The 20018-nt window shown below is 49.6% G+C and overlaps 2 protein-coding genes across 6 annotated transcripts in view; one reads left to right on the top strand and one right to left on the bottom strand.

Moving 5' to 3' along the window:
* The window catches only part of Lrrc56 (leucine rich repeat containing 56), a 19349-nt gene extending 5409 nt beyond the window's left edge, over window positions 1-13940 (bottom strand). Inside the window, exons 1-5 of the mRNA XM_027408992.2 lie at window positions 13707-13940; window positions 12934-13004; window positions 11651-11838; window positions 10279-10366; window positions 8672-8732 (exon numbers count right to left, since the gene is read on the bottom strand). Coding sequence (XP_027264793.1) covers window positions 8672-8732; window positions 10279-10366; window positions 11651-11827 — 326 coding nt within the window. The 5' untranslated portion in view covers window positions 11828-11838; window positions 12934-13004; window positions 13707-13940. The remainder of the gene's footprint in view (window positions 1-8671; window positions 8733-10278; window positions 10367-11650; window positions 11839-12933; window positions 13005-13706) is intronic.
* Window positions 13941-14890: 950 nt separating this feature from the next.
* Window positions 14891-17929, top strand: Hras (HRas proto-oncogene, GTPase). Of its 5 annotated transcripts, none has more exons than XR_004769068.1 (7): window positions 14891-15045; window positions 15917-16068; window positions 16256-16434; window positions 16568-16727; window positions 16822-16903; window positions 17388-17513; window positions 17631-17929. XR_004769068.1 is itself a non-coding variant. In XM_027408999.2 (6 exons), exons 1-6 carry the CDS (start codon window positions 14967-14969, stop codon window positions 17420-17422), a joined length of 687 nt encoding a protein of 228 aa, XP_027264800.1. In that variant the 5' UTR covers window positions 14891-14966; the 3' UTR covers window positions 17423-17929. The 5 variants fall into 5 exon arrangements, 3 of the variants coding, with proteins under 3 accessions (XP_027264800.1, XP_035298009.1, XP_027264798.1); XR_003484011.2 differs by having other exon boundaries at window positions 17660-17929; XM_027408999.2 differs by having other exon boundaries at window positions 17388-17929.
* The last annotated feature ends 2089 nt before the right edge of the window (window positions 17930-20018 follow it).

Below are 20018 nucleotides of genomic sequence, written 5' to 3' on the forward strand. Positions count from 1 at the left end.
GACCTGTCCTTACTCTCTCCTGCTGTGATGCTCTTTGCCTCGTAGTACAGTTGCCACCTGGCCTCAGGCTTCATGAACTGCCACTATTTCTCCATGGCCCTAAGTCTTTTTGGTAATGACTCATCTACCATGTAGCCTGTCTGGGGCTTGTTTGCTGCTGTTGCTCTAGGCTGTACATTTACTTTAGTCTTTTCAGTTGAAAAGATTCAGCATTTACCCTATCGGTTACCTTAAATAATCATTTTTCCTATATTTTTTAATTAACTACTTTGGGTTTTTTGAGATAGGGTTTCTCTGTGTAGCTTTAGAGCCTGTCCTGGAACTTGCTCTGGAGACCAGGCTGGCCTCCCTGCCTGCCTCTGCCTCCTGAGTGTTGGGATTAAGGGCATGTGCCACCACCTCCTGGTTTTTCATTTTCTTTTTAAAGTGTGTGCTTGCGTGTGCGTGTGCATGTCTATCTGTGTCTGTGTGAGTGTACACCACATTTGTGCAGGTGCTCATGGAGACCAGAAGACATCAGATCCTTTGAGGTTAGAGTAACAGGTGGTGATAAGTCACGTGACATGGTTAATGGGCACTGAATCTAGGTCCTCTGAAGAACAGGCCATCTCTCCAGCCCCCCTACCCTCCTCAGTTTTTGAGATGGTCTAACTCTGTAGTCTAGGCTGGCCTGGGACTTGAGGCAGTTTTCCTGTTTCAGCCTCTTAGGTGTGTATCACCATACCAGCCACTCTCCTCCCTCCCTCTCCCTCTCCTTCGCCCTCTCCCCCTCTCTTCTCTCTCTCTCCTCTCTGTATATATGACACTGTGGCATTCATGTGGAGGTTACAGGACAACTTGTTGGAACTGGTTCTGTCCTTCCTTTGTAATCCTTTTAAAACAAGACTTACTTATTTACGTGTATGTGTATCTTAGTGTATACCATGTATGTCAAGGTATCCCAGGAGGCCAGAAGAGGCTTAGACCTCTACTGTGGAGCTGCCGGGATCCAAATTCAGGTCCTTTGGGAGAGCAGCAAGTGTTCTTTACTGCTTTCTCTGTCTTTTAAATTCCGTCCTGGACAGTTGGTTTGATAGATCACATTGGTTTCCTGAGGGGTTGCCTTCACTTGGGCTTGCCCATTGCTGTTTTAGCCTATTTCTTTTCAGAGCTTTCCACTTCTTTCTTCTTGCAACATGTGGCTCAGAAGAGTTACACGACTCGACTGAGTTTCAAGGGAGTCAGGCAACTTCCATTTCTTTCAGAGGACCACATATCCAGCTGAAAATGGATTCTTCTTGTTGTAGAGGAATAAGTATCAGGAAATAATTTGATTTTGCCATACTTTGTAATAATAGGAAAACTATAATATTCTTAGAGTTTATGGCAAAAAGCAAAGCATAAACCACTTGTAGAGTCTTATAATGGACACAAAAGAGATGTCTAAAGTTTAAAATGAACTTACCAAAAAGTTAGAATACTTTGGTGTCTTAGTTAGGGTTTCTTTTCTTTCTTTCTTTCTTTCTTTCTTTCTTTCTTTCTTTCTTTCTCTTTTTCTTTTTCTTTTCTTTTTTTTTAAAGATTTATTTACTATACATACAGTGTTCTGCCAGCATGTATGCCTACAGGCCAGAAGAGGGCACAAGATCTCACTATAGATGGTTGTGAGCCACTGTATGGTTGCTGGGAATTGAAATCAGGACCTCCAGAACAGCAGCCAATCCTCTTAACCACTGAGCCTTCTCTCCAGCCCCTTAATTAGAGTTTCTATTGCTGTGAAGGGACATCATGATCACAGCAACTCTTATAAAGGAAAATATTTAACTGGGGTGGTGCGCTTATAGTTTCAGAGGTTCAGTCCATTAGCATCATGGAGGGTAACATGGTGGTATGCAGGCAGACATGGTGCTGGCTACATCTGCTCAAAAGACAACAGGAAGTGGACTGAGTGTCACACTAAGCGAAGTTTAAGCATATGAGACCCAAAGCCCACCCCTACAATGACACACTTCCTCTAACAAGGCCACACCCACTCCAACAAAGCCACACCTCCTAATAGTGCCTAATAGGCTTTTGAGGGCCAATTACATTCAAATCACCACACCTGGCATACCTGTTATTGAAGTTCAGGAAGCTAAAAGAGACATCATAACCTCAGTTCAAGACTAGCCTGGGCAACCTGTCCCATCACTTAAAACAAGCTGGGTATGGTGGCACATGGTTTTAATCCCAGCACTGAGGAGGCAGATACTGGATTCAAGGACAGTCTGGTCTACAAATAAAGTTCCAGGACAGCCAGGGCTACACAGAGAAACTGTCTCAAAAAAGCTCTGCCCTCTCCCAAAACAACCAAGCCAGGCATTGTGGCTCAAACTTGTATTCTCAGCACTTGAGAAGTAGAAGCAGAGACAGGAAGATGAAGAATTCAAGACCAGGGGCTGAAGAGATGGCTCAGTAGTTAAGAGTACTGGCTGTTCTTCCAGTAGATGGGAGTTCAATTCCCAGCACCCATAGGACAACTCCTGACCACCTAAAACTCCAGTGTCAAGGGCTATGATGCCCTCTTGTGGCCTCTGAAGGCATCAGGCATACATGGTGCATTGACATACATGTAGGCAAAATACCTATACACAAAATAAATAAATAAGTAAAATAGTAAAAAAGGAATTCTAGGCCAGCCTTGGCTATATAGCCAGTTTTAGGTCAGCCTGGGTTACTTGAGATTCTATCTGAAAAAATAATAAAAGCTGGAGGATTAGAACAACTGTGGCAAGCACTCAGTTCACGGAGAAAGAATAGTAACAAAAGCCAAAAAGGAAGAATGAAATCAAGATAAGGATGGACCTGTTACAATCAGAGAAGGATAATAGCCCAGAGTTGACTTTCTAGCTGGCAAGACTGATGAAGAGCTAGAGATAGGTAGGTAGATGGGTAGATAGAAGAAAATAGATAGATTGCAAACATAACACATCTGAAAAAGAATCAAGGTGGCCATAGCAGCAATTTAAGATGATCAAAGACCAGTACGAAGGAAGCACGCACCAACAACTTTAAGCCTTGATAAGGTTGGCACTTACAGAAACAGAAAACTTGGCTCAAGGACTGGGAGGTGGCTAAGTGGGTAAAGTGCTTGATGTGCAAGAATGAGGAACTGTGTCTGGATCCCAGGTATAGCAGCATATACACATAATCTAAGCATTGGGAACCAGGTATAATAGCAGCATACACACATAATATAAGCATTGGGAGGCAGAAGGCAGGCTGTTCCCAGCTGTTTACTGGCCAGCTTATCTTGTTGAAACAGCAAGCTTTGGGTTTAATAAGAGACTCATTCTCAAAAACTAATGTGGAGAGTGATAGAGGAAGACACTGGATGTTGACCTTTGGCCTGTGGATGTGTATACATAGATGGGCAGGGTACCTGCATATACATGTGTACATACACAGACACTCCAGCCCTACCATCACTACCACCACCTACACTAAAAACCTGATTTGAAAGTAGGACTCCCGGCGCTGGAGAGATGGCTCAGGGGTTAAGAGCACTGACTTGCTCCTCTTCCAGAGGTTCTGAGTTCAATTCCCAGCAACCACATGGTGGCTCACAACCATCTATAGTGTGATCTGGTGCCCTCTTCTGGCATGCACTGTATACATAATAAATAAATAAATAAATAAATAAATAAATAAATAAATCTTAAAAAAAAAAAAAGAAAGAAAGTAGGACTCCCCTGGTTTGAACTGAATTTGAAAGTATGTTATCAAACTGGTGATGCCAGGCAGAGGCAAGAGGCAGAGGCAAGAGGATCACCATGAGTCTAAGTGTAGCCCAGGCTATACAGAATTCTAGGCCAGCCTGAGGTAGCGCATGCCTATGATTTCAACACCTGGGAGTTTGGGCAGGTGCAGGAGGGTCAAAGAGAGGCCAGGGCCGGGCAGTGATAGCCCATTCCTTTAATCCCAACGCTCTAGAGGCTGATGGTGCAATGCTGAACTGTGTGCGAACTTTGAAGAGTTCAGATACACAAAGAAGACACTTAGGAAATCCAGTCCTGTTTCTGCCCAGTCTCTTCTTTCTTCTTTCCTCCCTCTCTCTCTCCCCCCCCCTCTCTCTCTCTCCCTCCCTCCCTCCCTCCCTCCCTCCCTCCCTCCCTCCCTCTCTCTCTCTAATCCAGGGAGTAGGCAGATAGAGTATCATGTATCCCAAGCTGGCCTCAAATTCCATACGTACCAGAGGATGAGCTCTTACATTCTGGGATTATAGGCATGCGCCACAATGCTTGGTTTATATAGTGCTGGAGGATCTAACCAGAGCTTTGTCTACACTAGGAAAGTACTCTATTGACTGAACTATATCTTCAGCCCAGTTTCTGCCAATTAAAAGCTTTGCTATTTGCTCCTTTCCTCCTTCTCTCCCATCCTTCCTTTCAATTTTTTTGAGATTAGGATGTCATTCTACAGACCAGGCTGGGTTAGTATTCACTCTGTAGCCTTGTCTGGCCACAAACTCATGGCAATCGTATTTCCTCAGTTTACTAAGTGTTGAGATTACAGTTGTGAACCACCACACCTGGCAGTATAGTATTTCTTCATATTTTCAGTAATTACCCCAAAGGAAAAATCAACAATGAAAAACCAGAATCAAGATGGCATTTACAGTCATAGCCACTGTGCAGTGTATAGGAGTCCAGCACACCTGGTTCTAGGGCAGGTTGTTGGTGGGAGACAGGTTGGTTTACCACAACTATAATTCCCATCTCCTAGATAATAGTTGGTGGAAGAGATTGTGATGGGTACAGTTCTTACCAGGGTTGTGGAAAAGGGTTCTGGGGGTATCGTTTATACTTTCTAGGGGGAAAAGTTCCTGCTGTAGATGAAGGTGTCCCTGCCCCAGTCACATTTGAAGTCTTGGTCTCTGGCATGACTGTATTTGGAAACAAGGTCATTATGGCTCTAGTTAGTTGGGATGAAGCCATGTTGGAGCAGGATGGAACCCTATAAGTGAAATGAGGAAAAAATGGACGTACCAGAAGAGTGCCATGGGAAGATAAAGTTGGAGGTTCATGATATTTCTATGAGACAAGGATGACCAGTACATGCAGAAGGTGGGACAGACTGAACAGATTTCCCCTCATAGCCTAGGAAGGACCATCCTGCCCTACATGCATCAAGGGTTTCTGTCTCCAGCCCAGCCTAGGCAAATGTACTGCTGAAGCCTGTTTGCTTATAGTGGCCCCAGGAAATGGTAATACTCTCCTAGTCACCTGTACTGAAGGCTGTAGTAACTGCCCCATTATAGCACAGGCTAAGTGACAAAGGGTCATATTTCACCTACAGGATCCCTGGGCCTTTGCTGTGAGTCTGACTACTCATCCCAGAGCTGCTTGTCACCAGAGCAAGCAGGCTATAGTGATGCCTTCTCACTGAGGTGCCCCTGGGCTTTGCTCTAGAGTATCAGCATGGAATAATTTCTCTAGTTTAGACTGATATGAAATGAGCTGATGTTTGTTTGTGAGCACACTAACTGACACACTATAGAGAGCAAACTTGAAAACTCCATTTAAATACGTAAAACACACTAATGGAAAGAGGCCATATGTATGGATGTATGTCACCTAACAAGTATGCCCAAACTAGTATATAAATATTTTTAAATTCCAGTTTTAAAATCACAAAAGATTAGTATGCATGAATGCATGAAGCCCACTGGCCTGACTGGATTATAAAATTCAAGTGCAAGGATAAGTAAGTGTTTAAGACAGTCGTGGTCAGTCTGGAGTAAGGAGAGCAGAGGAGAGTGTAGTACAGACTGAAGTTACCCAGATAACATGGCACTGAGGTGAGGGACCAGCTAATGATCCAGAGTTCCCAACATAGAAACATGGTCCTCACAAATGACAGACCAGATAATAGTTCACTGGGAATGACATTGCTTTGCAGACAATAAGAAGTCAGGTATTATCCAGAACTGGTTGGTTTGGAACTAATCAAATCAAAGGGCTCTGCAAAGGTGGCCACCCCTGGGCTGAAAGGACACACGGAGAAGTCTTGCAAAATTGATGCACCAGAATATAAAAGATAATTCCTGGTAATTAACAAGGAAAGAGAATAAATACACCCTTGAATTAGCACATGGTACGGGAAGCAAAACTCAGCATCTCTAGCAATGAGAGAGTGAGGAGCAATGAAGGTGTGTGAAATGGGTGCATCTAAATTTTTTTTAACAGTTTCCAAATTATCTATGGAGTATCAGAACATGTAGATGGGGTTTCCCACACAGTGGCACTGAGCAAAAGATGCTTATCCCAACCCTGCTAGCATGAAGTAATTCCATGGCAATTCCAGTCATGTATTTAGAACATTTGTATGCATGTTGGTGGTTATTTTCAGAGGATAAATTATCTCAGCTTTGGATGAAATGACAGACACTACATTAAAATTATTTCCCATCTCATATAACACTGCCTGAGATTTTAATATTTAATGCTTATATTTGCAGTCATCTATGTTATACTAGCAGTTTATGGCATGCTGTTATTCAATTAGTTTCCTGTTACAAATATTATTCATTTTCAATCACTACAGGGTGGTAAACACCAACTAACCTAGTTGCAGGATTAAGTAACTGAAAGAACTCAAAATTTCATTATGTTTTCATTCCTGTGATCAAACTGCTGAGGGTGTTTTCAAAACATTTGCTATCTGACTATATTTCATTTAGAATTATTTTGTTTTGTTGCAAGTACTATTTTATTTTTCTTTCTTTTTTTTGTTTTGTTTTTTTTTTTCCAGACAAGGTTTCTCTATTGCTTTGAAGGTTGTCCTGGAACTTGCTCTGTAGACCAGGCTGGCCTCGAACTCACAGAGATCCACCTGTCTCTCGAGTGCTGGGACTAAAGGTGTGCGCCGCTACCACCCGGCTTATTTTATGTTTCTTAAGGTTTTTGTTGCTGTCTTGAGACAGGGTCTCATGTATTCCAGATTGGCCTTTAACTCACTATCTATGGAGCTGAAGATGACCTTGAAGTTCTGATACTTAGTATGAGGTCACAGGCCTGCACCACTACACTTAGTTTCATTATTTCTTAGTTTTATAGTATCTTTGCTTCTCTGTCATGTTTTCCATCATTTATATATTTGGTTTTGTTTGTTTGTTTGTTGTTTGTTGTTTTTGAGGCAGGGTCTCACTGTATAACACCGGCTGGCCCGGAATTCACTTTGTGGACCATGCTGGCCTTGAATTTACAGAAATCAGACTGCTTTAGCTTCCTGAGGGCCAGTATTAAAAGTGTGTGCCACCACGCCTGGCATTATCTATTTTAAGTGCTTTTTCAAAAAAAAAAGTCTTTATTGTTCTTTGAGATAATTTGTTCATCCAGACCTAGAAATTTTCTCTGTTAATCTGGAGGGAAAAGCCATCTGCTAGAACACCGTGTGACTTCAGGTGCACAGCTGGGAAGGTATGTCCCATGTCATACCTAGAAAGAGCTGCTGCTGGGCTTCAGTACCAGGTAGCTCCTTGACGTCTGTCCCTCCATGGCTGCTGCTGAGCATGAGTTCTCTTGTCTTTGCCTGCATTTGCACATCTTCATTTGCTTTGCTGAATTCTGTTTAGTGCTTTATTTGTTAAAGGAAATCAACTAGAAACAATGGGATACTACAATTGGAGTCCAATCCAGATAGTTAAGAACCTAAGCCAGACAAAGAGAGAGACTAAGACTCTCTCTCTCTCTCTCTCTCTCTCTCTCTCTCTCTCTCTCTCTCTCTCTCTCTCTCTGTGTGTGTGTGTGTGTGTGTGTGTGTGTGTGTGTGTGTGTGTGTGTGTATACACTACTGTGGATTGCATCTAGGACCTTATGCATGAAAGACAAACTCTCCCAACTGAACTACATCCCCAGCCTCTTTCTAGAATTTTAACTGGAATTTCCCTGCCTTATACTTCTAGGCTTGAGGCAGCAGCACCTTCACAAATGCTTTTGCTCAAACTTACATACAGTCTATTCTCTTGGCTTTGTTCTTTCTAGTCCAGTGGGACAGAACCACATTTTGAATGTCATCTTTTAAGCTAGTTCCTAAGAACTCTGAAAACACCAAGCTTTGTTGACACCAGTCCCTGTTCAGGAGATACATATTCTTCTGGGCCTGGCTTCAAGTAGAGGGTCAGCTTGGAGGCAGCTCCTACCTTCTCTTCTTCCTAGGGACACTAGCCACTTCCCTCCAGCTCCTGGCCCTTAGGGTGTAGTTGATGCCTGGATTGCAGTGTGAGGTAAGGGAGCTCTGGAGCCTCCAAGTCTAGACTGGTTCCGGTTGTTATCACCCAGCCACAGGACCTGGTATAACCACCTTGACCAGGACCTCGGCTTTAGTTTTTTTCCTATCACTCACAAGTGGCAGCTTCCCCTCAGGGTAAGAAGAAGTAGCAGCCTCACTGCAGGGTGTCAAAATAGGAGCCAGAGGCTCTAAGATACGCGGAAGGCAGGGCACCTGGGACCCACCCATAAAGGATCCTACCCTTGAGTCTCCCTTCTCCCTGCCACGGAGCCCATAAATGAGTCAAAGTCTCTAAAACCATCGGATGGCAGCCTTCACCCTCCAAGGGTCAACAGGGTACAGTGGAGTCTTGACAGTAGGGGCAGCCTGCAGCAGCTGAGTTCCAGGCCCAGCCCCTGCTTGCCCAAGACCAGGCTCTCACCTGAGGGAGCCCAGACAGCTGTGGTTCAGCTTCAGTTGGATCAGGTTAGGGAGGTGCACTCCTGTGGGCCACAGGAAGGAGAGGTTGGCCCAGCTCCAACAACCCTGCCCACCTCTTTGTCATGCTCCCCACACCCCCAAGGTGCATCAATATCTGAAGGGCTGTTCACAGGCTGTCCATGGCCTTTTCTGGCTCACAGTGGGACTGATACTGTGGGACCTCTACAGGATCTGGCCCAGGTGTTCTGAGCCTTCTCTCCGAGCCTCGCCATGTATGCAGAGGCTGCATGCCCTTCCACCCATCTACAGCCTAGCACAGGTAAAACAGGTGTAGAAGGTGAACACACTGGCAAGGACTTGACTTGAAGAAGGGGAACCAGGCTGGCATGGATAAGGTGAACCCTGAGCATATCCCCTCCTTGGCCCCCAGGGCCCGAAGCACCTCCTTGGAGGTCTTACAGCATGCAGCATTAGGTAACAAATCTCGAGAATGCCCTGCCAGTGTCCTGCATAGCCTAAAGCTCCAGGAGAAGGTCTCCATTCTCAAAGCTTCTTAGCGTAAGACTCTGGCTCTATGAGACAGAATCCCTGAATGATGGAAAGAGGGATATAGTGTGGTCTATACGGCCCCAAGGAAGAGTTGGTGTCCCTGATCTCACAGATGCACAGAGATGCTGCACTGAGGCATCAAACACTTGAATGGAAAACTAGAAACAAAGCTAACTGGGGTTAGGGGTGTTTAACTTCACTTGTAATCAGAGAAAAGCAGACAAAACGCACAACTATCCCGAACAGTAAGACTCATTCCTGTTGGGATGGTTGGTGTAATCTAAACAAGGTCTGTGACATAGATAAGACTTGGATCATTATACTGAGAATATTTAAGATAATGTTCTCCTTAGGAAGTAGGCATTGAAGCATTAGTGAACAAGAAGAACAGTCACTCAAACAGATTTTTAAAAAGTGTGTGTCTGGGGGCTGGAGAGATGGCTCAGAAGTTAAGAGCGCTGACTACTCTTCCAGAGGTCCTGAGTTCAATTCCCAGCAACCACATGGTGGCTCACAACCATCCGTTATGAGTTCTAGTGCCCTCTTCTGGTGTGCAGATATACATGGAAGCAGAATGTTGTATACATAATAAAATCTTTAATAAAAAAAGTGTGTGTGTGTGTGTGTGTGTGTGTGTGTGTGTGTGTGTGTAGACGTGAGAGAGAATAGTAGGATCTCTGGCAATTTCAGAGGGGATTCTGGAGGAAGAGTACATGAGACATCAATATAACATCTGTGCAATGTGTCTATAAATTCCAAATCCTTTCCAAATAAGCTCTGGGAGCACCTTTCGTGGGAGCATAGTACCCTCGATTTTGCCATACTGGAACTGGTGTTTGGGTGTGGTCCCTGAAAAGTCACTTTGGAATATATACCCTGGACTAAAACATATTTCTAAGCTGACTATACATCTTAGTTCTACAGTCCAATCTTAAGGAAAGGGACATGCTGTCCAAGGTGTTTGTTAGCCTTTCATTTACAACAAGGAAATATAATTGGCTCATGGGCAGGTCAAGTTGTGACAGTCACAGGGGCATGGGTGTGATCAGTGGCTCTCACCGAAGTTCCCCAGGCTGTTCTTACGCGTGTCCACACACATCTCCAGCACCCTCACCAGTTGGAGGTCATCTACCTGGGTCAGGGCCTGCTGCAGAAATCATCAGGTGTCACTCCCAGTTTTCTCCATGCTTTTGGCTGAGGACTCTGTAAAGGTGCCTACTGGAGCAGGTGGCAAATGTTCCCCTGCCTCATCCAGGTTGGGCTTGCAATAAGTGGCTGGTGGGCATGACATGAGCAGAGGTTGTAACTGACTATCGGGGAAGGAGTGCTGCCAGGGAAGGGCCTACACTTGAGGGGCCAGTCTCCATATGAGACCTTCAGAACAGATCCAACAATGCAGTTGGAGCCCAGAGCCCTGCTGAGCAGCACCCAGCCATAGCATATCTGGACTACAGGACACACAAAAAACTCGAGCTGGAAGTCAAGGGGTGGGGGCCTGACTGGTCTATCTCTTCTTGTAGATGGGATACACAAGCCCGCTGCCCCCACACCTTTTTTTTTTGAGACAGGATTTCACTGGATAGCCTTGGATGTTCTGGAACTTGTTCTGTAGACTAGGCTGGCCTCAAACTCACAGAGATCCACCTGCCTCTGCCTCCCGAGTGCTGGTATTAAAGGCATGTGCAACTACCACCCAGCTTAGACAAGACCTTCTTGTATACGAAATGCAAGTATGGTCTCTTAGGACCCTGGGTCACAACTGCTATGGCATCAGGGGACACTTTGGGAAACATATGAAGGTTCTGGACTAGCAGGCTAAATAGTTATTCTGAGGAGATCCTGGGTGATACCATCTATCAAGATTCTCACCTTCATAGTGGCAAACCATGAATGGGTGGCAAACTCTAAGTCCTGGGAGCTTCAGGGTTGCCAAGATGGACTCTCCAAATCCTTAGGACTCAGGGATGGGGTATACCAACAGGCTCTCACACTGGGTTTGGAGGAAAGTCTTTACCTGCTGCCAATATAGTCAGCATACAAAGGACAGATCCTACCTCAGGCAGGTTGAGAGGAGACTGAAGAACTCTAGCCTTGAGTGGGGAGCCATACGCCATCACCATCATCAGCTTCCCTTCCAGCATCCCAATATGCCACCTCCTAGTCTTCCCTGCTGCAACATCAGCTCTTGAGTAAGAGACTTCTTGTCTGCTTGAGCACAGGCCTCAGCCAATAGTTACAGAACCCTGGCCCAACAGTGCCATCTGTGATCTCAATGCCTGGGGATGCTTGTGTCACTTGGGTTGCTGGCAGGGACCCCAATGGTGGAAAGGTAGGGGGTACCTAGCGGAGGGAAAGCTGGATATCAGCAGAAAGGGTGCCAGTATGTCACCTCATGCAGACCCATGGCGGAGCCTCAGGCCCAATCACTTACCAGCCGAGCAGGGGAAAGGTGCTCCTTCACCCGCCGCTCCCTGTGGATATCCCCATGGCTGCCCAGTCTCTTGTTTTGTGGGCAGGGGTTGTTTAGGCCCTGCCAGCTCAGCTCCCGTACCCGGATGCTAGCTGTGCCTGGCCGAGGCCCCTGGGATCCATCCCAGGCTGGGTCCATCTACATCCAACCTGTTAGGAGAGGCAGAGGGCCAAATCTCCTAGTTTACAAGGCTCTAGTTCACATCAATGGCCCACAAAGCTGCTAGGTCAATCTCCCCACATCCCAGCCTGACTTGGCCTGGCCTGAGGGGCCCTGGGCAACCTCAGTGGTCTAGATAACTGGACAGCACCTGTCCACTTCCCTACTTTCAGCTGAAACTTCCTGCTTATGCTAACAACTTCTCTCCCTTTGCTTCTGTAGTTTGGAAAAAAAAAGAGATGTACTTATCCATTTTATAATTTGTGTGTGTATATGTTAATTGTTAGTGTGTGTGCATATGTGTATATGTGGAGGCCAGAGGACAACTTTGGGTGCCATTCCTCAGATGCCCTCCTCCTTTTTTTTTTTTTTTTTTTTTTTTGAGATAAGGTCTCTCACTGGACTGTGGCTCACCAAATAGGCTAAACTGGCGTGCCAGCAAGTCCCAAGCACCTACCTGTCTGTCTCCCCAGTGCTGTGATTACAATCTCACACTACCATGCCTGACATCCTATATGTGAGTTCTGGGGATCAAACTCAGGTCTTCATGCTTACAAGGCAAGCAATTTACTGTCTGAGCTATCTCCCTATTCCTTTATTTGTTTCTGTATTTGTTTTCCACAGTGTCCATGCAATGAGTACTGGCTCCAGGCTTTGCCATCTTGGGCCTCATAAAAGCTGTGTATTGGGGCTGGAAAGATAGCTCCATGGTTAACAGCATATGGCTGCTTTTGCAGAGGTCCTGTGTTTGATTCCTAGCATCCATACTGGGTAGCTCACAAATGCCTGTAACCAAGGGATGGATCAGCTGCCCTCTTCTGGCCTCTGAGGGCTCTTGTACTCTGTGGTACACACATACACTCACACACATGATAAAGAATATTTTTTTTTAAGGCTGTAAGACTAGGGACACTGGGCAAGATGTCTGTATCGACCAGCAGCCACCCACCTGTAACTGACAGTTCCCCAGGCTGCCCCAGACCCTGGCTCTAGATCTTTCTTCATTAATGGTCTCTTAAATCTAGGTTCAGGCTTAAGATAGCAGACATTCCCTCCAACACCCCCTTCTCTGATTGAGGTCCCACCTGCAGGTAGCTGGCTCCTGCTGTAGGTCAAACATCCGGGCAAGGGGGCCACATGTGTCTACATGTAATACCTGTAAGAGAGAGTTAGATTAGCTTCCTGGCTATGTCACTGTGCTTGGTCTGTAGACCTGGACTGAGCTGGCCAATGTCAGCTCAGAAGCAAGTAGGTACAGGAATGGAGTGCTATTAGCTGGGGGCCTGGTCCTGAATCCCTTGTAACCATTTTAATGGGGGATAAGGTTTAGATGATGACAACGACAGTCAAGGGTCCTTCTGGGTCACCCAATGCAAACTAAGACACGGTCCTCATCCAAACTCTGCTGCTTCTTCAACTCCTAAAGGGGTGTGTGGTTCTGAATCTTCTGTAGGCCCGCCTCTCCTGAGCTCCTCCCCATACCTCTGGAGGAGTTTTTTCAGGTGCCTCTATACCTCTGGCAACAGGCTCACCTACTGTTTCTCCTTAAAGATACAGAGGTCTGTGTTTGGCTTCAGACCTTGAACTCAACAGTCTTTGGGCTGTAGTGAGAACTCTGCCCAGAACATTCTTCTTGGTCACCATCCCGTCGTCCCTGACCTCCATCCAGGTTTGGCCGACCTCTAACTCCTGCACTTCTTACCTGTCTTTCCCAGATACATTTTTGTAGTAAGAGTTACCTCTTTCCACTGCACTTCATGGTTTATTGCTTACTCAGTCCAGTGTGTCTTGCCCCAAAAGATGTAGGCCCCACTCCAGGTTTCCCCTAGCACAAGGGACATGAAGAGGCAGCTCTCACCTGAGGGGTGGGCCAGGATGCCCGAGACCAGGGGCCCAGCCCTGGACCCCTCCACCAAGGCGGTCGCTCTCTCAAGTGAGGGTTTTTTTTATTTTTTCCTCCGCGGTGGGGTTGCGGCCCTGGCGCCATGGCAACGGGGGCGGGGCCTCATTTGAATACCCAAATATTCGTGAGCCGCGGGCATCCGGGGCTGCGGCAGGATGAGCCCCGCCCCCTAGCAACGGTTGCCGGGACACGCGGCAGATCCGGTGGCAGGGTTCCCCTGAGTGGCAGGCAAGCGAGACGGATGAGAAGACGCCCACAGAGGTTCGGAGAGTTGCCCGTGAGAGGTTTCTGTCCCGCTCTGGGTTATCTGACTGCTGGCCGCATCGGCCGAGCCTAGCTCTCACCCCGGGATACACGTGAGCGCGCGTCCCCAGGCCTGCATCACCTGAGAAAGCCCTGTCGGTTTTCTAAGGAGGACGTTCTTACTCGTTTCTTTGAAATTTTCAAAAAGTTGCAAACATGTCATTTGCGTCTGACACAGATGTACCCTACTTGCATGAGTGGATGGAACATTTCATTTCGCCCTAATACCAACTTTTCTGACTTCCGGGGTCGTTCTTCAAATGGGGCACAGTATGAGCTGCTGCAGGGTTGGGACCTCGAGTTTTGGGGGAGGTAAGGGAGGGTCTTCTCCAAAGCACAAGGAGCGCGGTGTGATGGGCCGATGCTGCCTCGGGATGGGGCCTTCGCTACACCTCGGCCTCCGAGAACAGGCAGCTTGGGGTTCCGGCGGGTTCTGCCTTCCTCTGGTATCCCGCGTCCGCGGTGCTGACTGTCCCCGACGCCAGGTCCCGGTCGGAATGACCTTTCCGCTCCCAGGGCCTTTGGGCCTCTGGAGCGGCTGCAGAGTGTGGGCTCTGTGGCAGGCCCCGCGACCCAACCCGAGCGTACCCCAGTTTCTCTCCGGAGGAATCTCGGGTTCCCTCATTCTCTTCCGCACCTCGGAACTAGGCGTCACTCATTTGAGTGCAGTACCCAGGTCGCGACAGCGCTCTCTCTGCTACTCCAGGAAGCCCCGCCTAGCTGCGGCTCCTGACGGATGGGTCGCTCAGCCAACCACAACAGGTCGCGGTGAGGCGGAGCTCGACCAATCACCGACTGTCTAGAGTTGACGGACGGGGCGGAGCGGGGCGGGGCGAGCGCGGGCCCGGCCGAGTCCCCGCCGTCCGCGCCCGGCGCCCGCAGCCCGAGCCGCACCCGCCGCGGACGGAGCTCATGCGCGGCCCAGCCAGCGCCGGTCCGCGCCCCCACCCTGCCCCGGCCCCGGCCCCGGGGGCAGTCACTCCAGCAAGCGGTGAGTGCGGGCGTGGGGTGGGGCGCGGGGCGCAGGTGATCGGTGCTTCCCCTCTCCTCTCACCCCGGCAGCGTGCCTAGCGCCCGGCTGCCCGCCTCTGCGGCCCGGCCCGGCCCGCCCCGCCTGTAGCCGCCCTCCCGGCGAGGCGCCGCCCGGGCCTCCGGAGACTCTGCGCCCCGCGGCCATCACGCTCCGGCCTCGGGGCTACAAGGACACCCGCTTCAGGCCCCAATCAGGGCCTTCTGTTCCCCAGTCACCCCTCGCGCCCCTTGTGAGTCTTTCCCGCAGTCACCTGCTTCCCACACCCTCAGCCGCTTTTCCACCCCTGCTTGCTGAAGGCTCCCTGGCCTCTTGTGGAAGGTCTGTCTCAGCGGAGGGCAGGGTCCCTCTCCAGCCACCCTTCCCCCGCTGCCCGGACCGCGCCTGGCATGCAGTAGGCGCTCAGTAAATACTTGTCGGTTGCACCCACATGCCGGCGGGCCGGAGCCGGTTGTAGGCTGGCACTGGCCTGCCTGGGCACGCTGAGTCCGCCGTGGCAGGACCTGTTTTTGGGGGGTGGCCTCAGCCCTCAGGCACCTCCCGTTGAGGCTTTCTGCCTACCTAGCGACTTCTAATTTGGGTGCGTGGTTGGGAGAAGCTCTCAGCTGTCAGCCCTGCCTTGGGGGCCTCTCCCTGCTTCCTCACACAGCCATTAAGTGCTGGTGGAGGAGGTGGGGGGCCTCCCTGTCCCAGCTGGAGGTGCCACAGGTGAGTGACTGGGCCACTGTGGTGGCTGGCCTGCCTGCTCAATGCTGGTTAGGGCCTTTGGGTCAGGCATCTACTAGCAGTCTCAAGTGGCCCGGGCCTGGATAAGTGTGGCTCTCATTGGCAGGTGGGGCAGGAGCTCCTGGAGTGGCAGCCTCTATAGAAGCGATGACAGAATACAAGCTCGTGGTGGTGGGCGCTGGAGGCGTGGGAAAGAGTGCCCTGACCATCCAGCTGATCCAGAACCATTTTGTGGACGAGTATGACCCCACCATAGAGGTGAGCTCTGGCTACCTGGCTCTGGCAGTGGTCATGGAAGAGTCAGGAAGGCCCACATAGCTAGGTCTTGCAGGTGGTATGGGTCTGCTGCCACCTAATCTATCAGAACATGAGAGGTGCAAGGGTGGGTGGGCTCTGTGGATTCTCTGAGGAGAGGTGGAACGCCTAAGCTCTGTTTTTTTTACAGGACTCCTACCGGAAACAGGTGGTCATTGATGGGGAGACATGTCTGCTGGACATCTTAGACACAGCAGGTCAAGAGGAGTATAGTGCCATGAGGGACCAGTACATGCGCACAGGGGAGGGCTTCCTCTGTGTGTTTGCCATCAACAACACCAAGTCCTTTGAAGACATCCATCAGTACAGGTGAGCCACCTATGGCTAGCACAGGTGAGGAAGGTTCCATGTGCACACTGAGGGTTTATGTCTTCTGAGTGTCCTGGGTACAGCCATGCCTGTAACCTGCTAGCTGGCTCACATACTCCCCATCCCCTTCCAGGGAGCAGATCAAGCGGGTGAAAGACTCAGACGATGTGCCAATGGTGCTGGTGGGGAACAAATGTGACCTGGCTGCTCGAACTGTTGAGTCTCGGCAGGCCCAGGACCTTGCCCGCAGCTATGGCATCCCCTACATTGAAACATCAGCCAAGACCCGGCAGGTGAGCTTGCTCCCCACTCCATAGCTAGTCAGGGATTCACCCCACCCCACCCCAGCCAGGGAGCAGAGCTCATCGCCCCTCTCCCTCAACACAGGGCAGCCGCTCTGGCTCTGGCTCCAGCTCCGGGACCCTCTGGGACCCCCCCGGGACCCATGTGACCCAGCGGCCCCCATGCTGTAAGTCTCCCAGACGGCAGGGCTGTGAGGGAGGCAAGGGCCAGGGTCTGGGCTTATGCCCTGCAGTTCTGGGTTGACACAGCGCCAGGGCAGGAGGGGGTCCATGGAGAGAGCTGCCCTGAGCCAGGCCGGAGCGGTGACCCAGGAGCCTAGTCCTTCTTGTCCTCATAGTGTCCTATGAGTACCTGTTAGTTTTGAGCCCTAAGTATGGGCAGGGTGTTCAGACCTGAGCCATACTGGGGGTCTGGGAGAGTTCTGAGTCGAGTTGCTCTGAAGGATATTCCAGAGTGAGCCTACTTAAGGAGAGTGGTCCTGTGCCTTTTAGATGTGCAGAGCCCAGCTCCCTATTTGTGTTGGTTGTGCAGCCGAGGAAGGGTTGTTTTCCAGGGTTGGGGTGTTACCTGATCCAGGCAGGGAGTTTCTTACCCAAACAGCACCCCTTTCCTCCTTGGAGTCCCCTCTGATCCAGTCCCTCTGTTCCCAGGGTGTGGAGGATGCCTTCTACACACTAGTACGTGAGATTCGGCAGCATAAACTACGGAAGCTGAACCCACCCGATGAGAGTGGCCCTGGCTGCATGAGCTGCAAGTGTGTGCTATCCTGACACCAGGTGAGGCAGGGACCAGCAGACATCTGGGGCAGTGGCCCCAGCTAGCCAGATGAACTTCATATCCACTCTGATGTCCCTGCTCCCCCCCATCCTGCCAATCTCCCTGCCTGAGGTCAGTGGTGTCCTTTGTGCCCGTCCCGGCACAGGCTCAGGACGTGGAGGTGCCGGATGCAGGGAGGAGGTGCAGACGGAAGGAAGGAAAGAGAAGGGAAGGAAGGAAGGAAGCGATGCTGGAGCCAGTCCAGTCCAGGGATGGTGGACAGAGGTGACCAAGACCTTCGCATGGACAATTGGAACAGACTGTGTCATGAACTGTCCCTATTGCCACTGGCACCCCAGTCCTCAACCCCTCTCAGTTCCCTTCGGGTGCCTATGGGGCACAGGTTGAATTACAGTAAATTATTTGATGGTCTTGACTTGTCTCTGGCTGGGAGCAGGAGGTGTAGTGCCTGTGGCCTCACAGAAGATACTGGGAACCTGAGATTCATCATCTGCCTTCTTCCTGTTTCTGAGAAGAGGATGGGGTGGCTAGCCTGGGACCCTGGACTGTATGGTCCTTCCCTTCTGCCTGCCCCAGCTGTCTTGTGTTTCCTGCAGAAAGCTATATGCAACACAAGAATAATCAGGTGATCTAAAGAGTGACCTATTGTCCTTTAACTAATGGGAGGAGGAGGGCTTAAGAGTAAGGGGGCATCTCTTGTCTCCAGCAGGAAACACATTTCCTGCATTCTGGGATCCATGAAGTATAGCCCCAAGGATTGCAGAGTGTAAGACCTGCCCCGCCCCAGTATCCTGCAGCCCCCTGACCAGTGATAGAGATTCTAGGACTCTGAAAATAGGACCTCAGTGTTTTCTGTGTGGCCTCAGACTTCTGTCCCATCAGTGCCTAAAGCCTAGCAATCTCAACTCCCTGAGAGGGTAGAAGCTGCCTTACCAGTTCCTACCACCTCTCCAGTGTGTACAGATGTTCTCCAAGTCACCTGTATGGTCTTGAGAGACACATGCCGGTCAGGTAGCTGCTCACTGCTCCCAAAGGGTGTGCCATGCCCAGGGCCTCATTCTAGCACTGGTCATGGCTACAGGAGGGCCCATCTCCTTATCCTGGTCCTCATCCTGCCTGCTGGGTCCCTTGGTGTGTGCACTTTACTCTCTCAAGTGGAAATGGGTGAACTCCTCTTTTGGAGGACACTTGCAATATAAGGAAGCTCCTCTAGGCAAAATATAGGGGCTGCTGCTGAGTGGTTAGGCAGTGGGACACCATGCTTGCCCTCTTCCACAAGAGCCAAATGTTCAGCTTCCCTGTCCATGTGTATTTGAGGCTCCTGAGGTATCATCTGGGGCTTCAGTGGCTCCTTTGGAGCCATGTTGGCCATGCAGGTGGGTTGAGGACAAGGCCTGCTATGCCAGTGGTTGTCTTTGGCCCTGTTTGGGGGTTTTTAGTAGGTTGGACATTCTGGGCTATGATTGTAAGGGTGGACAGGAGCTTAGTGTTCCTGCTGGAAGCAGTATGATGGAATCAGGGGCAGAGCTCATGGGGCCTAGACATGCCTGTCCTGGGAAGGGACCTCAAACTGGAGCTAATATGGGAAGAATGTCACATTCTGTCCTTCAAAACTCCACAATGGAGGCCTGAAGGTACTTTAGCATTGTGTGGTTCAGCCTGAAGCAGCATGTGCTAGAGAGAGACTTCGGAGGTTATTCAAAGGTATGAAGTTCGACTTTGGGCTGGACCCTGGAAAAAGGTTATTGTCCATGTCCTGCCTGTGCCCAGGTCCATCTTGCTAAGGCTACTGTACCTTTCTGTTTCTAACTCTGGTCTTGTTTTCTACATAAGACTACAACTAAAGAGAGATCCTGCCAGGAAAGCACCCTCAACTCTTAACTGTGGTATGGGGGCTGGGCTTAGGGCTTGGGACAATGCCTTGCCCCCTGCTCAGCTGACAACATCTGGTCTGGCCCACTCTTTGTGGTTGGCTCACTCAGGCCTGGAGAGGTAGACAAATGGTTGTTTTGAGTGTGGCCCACACCTAGTCAAGGTCTGTATTGGATACCTGAGAAGTGACTTCCATGTACCTTGAAGGGTGTTTTTGTGCCATGGTCATGACCACAACCTCATCCTCCAGGTGTGACCCTGGGGTGATAAGGGGCTTACCAAGACTCAAGAGTTTCCCTGGTTCTCCTGCTCTGGCCAGTTCTGCCAATGGCACTGGTTCAAACTCTGATGTGTGCTGTGGCTTCTGTGGCAGGAAGGCAGGAGGTCTAGGGCCTAGCTCATCTGTTGGATATGGGCTCTCCTGGCCTTCTTAGAAGGCAGGGGAGTTTCTGGTGCAGTCACACCCCTAGGCTGGAAAACTGGCCCTGTGCCTGTCTGCACTTCATTGCTATAACACTACAGGAGCCCTGGACAGTCCGTGTCTCTCACTGTCCTGATAGAGGAATGGAGTTCCTCTGGAACCCCTGCTCATAATGGCCCTCAAACCTCTCTATCCCAGATCCAGCCCAGTG

Source organism: Cricetulus griseus, chromosome 3, assembly GCF_003668045.3.
Source record: "Cricetulus griseus strain 17A/GY chromosome 3, alternate assembly CriGri-PICRH-1.0, whole genome shotgun sequence".
Lineage (NCBI taxonomy): Eukaryota > Metazoa > Chordata > Mammalia > Rodentia > Cricetidae > Cricetulus > Cricetulus griseus.

Bases quoted from the DNA above. Each gene is read 5' to 3' on its own strand.
- Hras (XM_035442118.1), top strand. From the start codon at position 14,967: ATGCGCGGCCCAGCCAGCGCCGGTCCGCGCCCCCACCCTGCCCCGGCC. The intron at 15,046-15,916 runs GTGAGTGCGGGC...TCTCATTGGCAG, and splicing joins GGCAGTCACTCCAGCAAGCG to GTGGGGCAGGAGCTCCTGGA. The intron at 16,728-17,387 runs GTGAGCTTGCTC...CTCTGTTCCCAG, and splicing joins CATCAGCCAAGACCCGGCAG to GGTGTGGAGGATGCCTTCTA.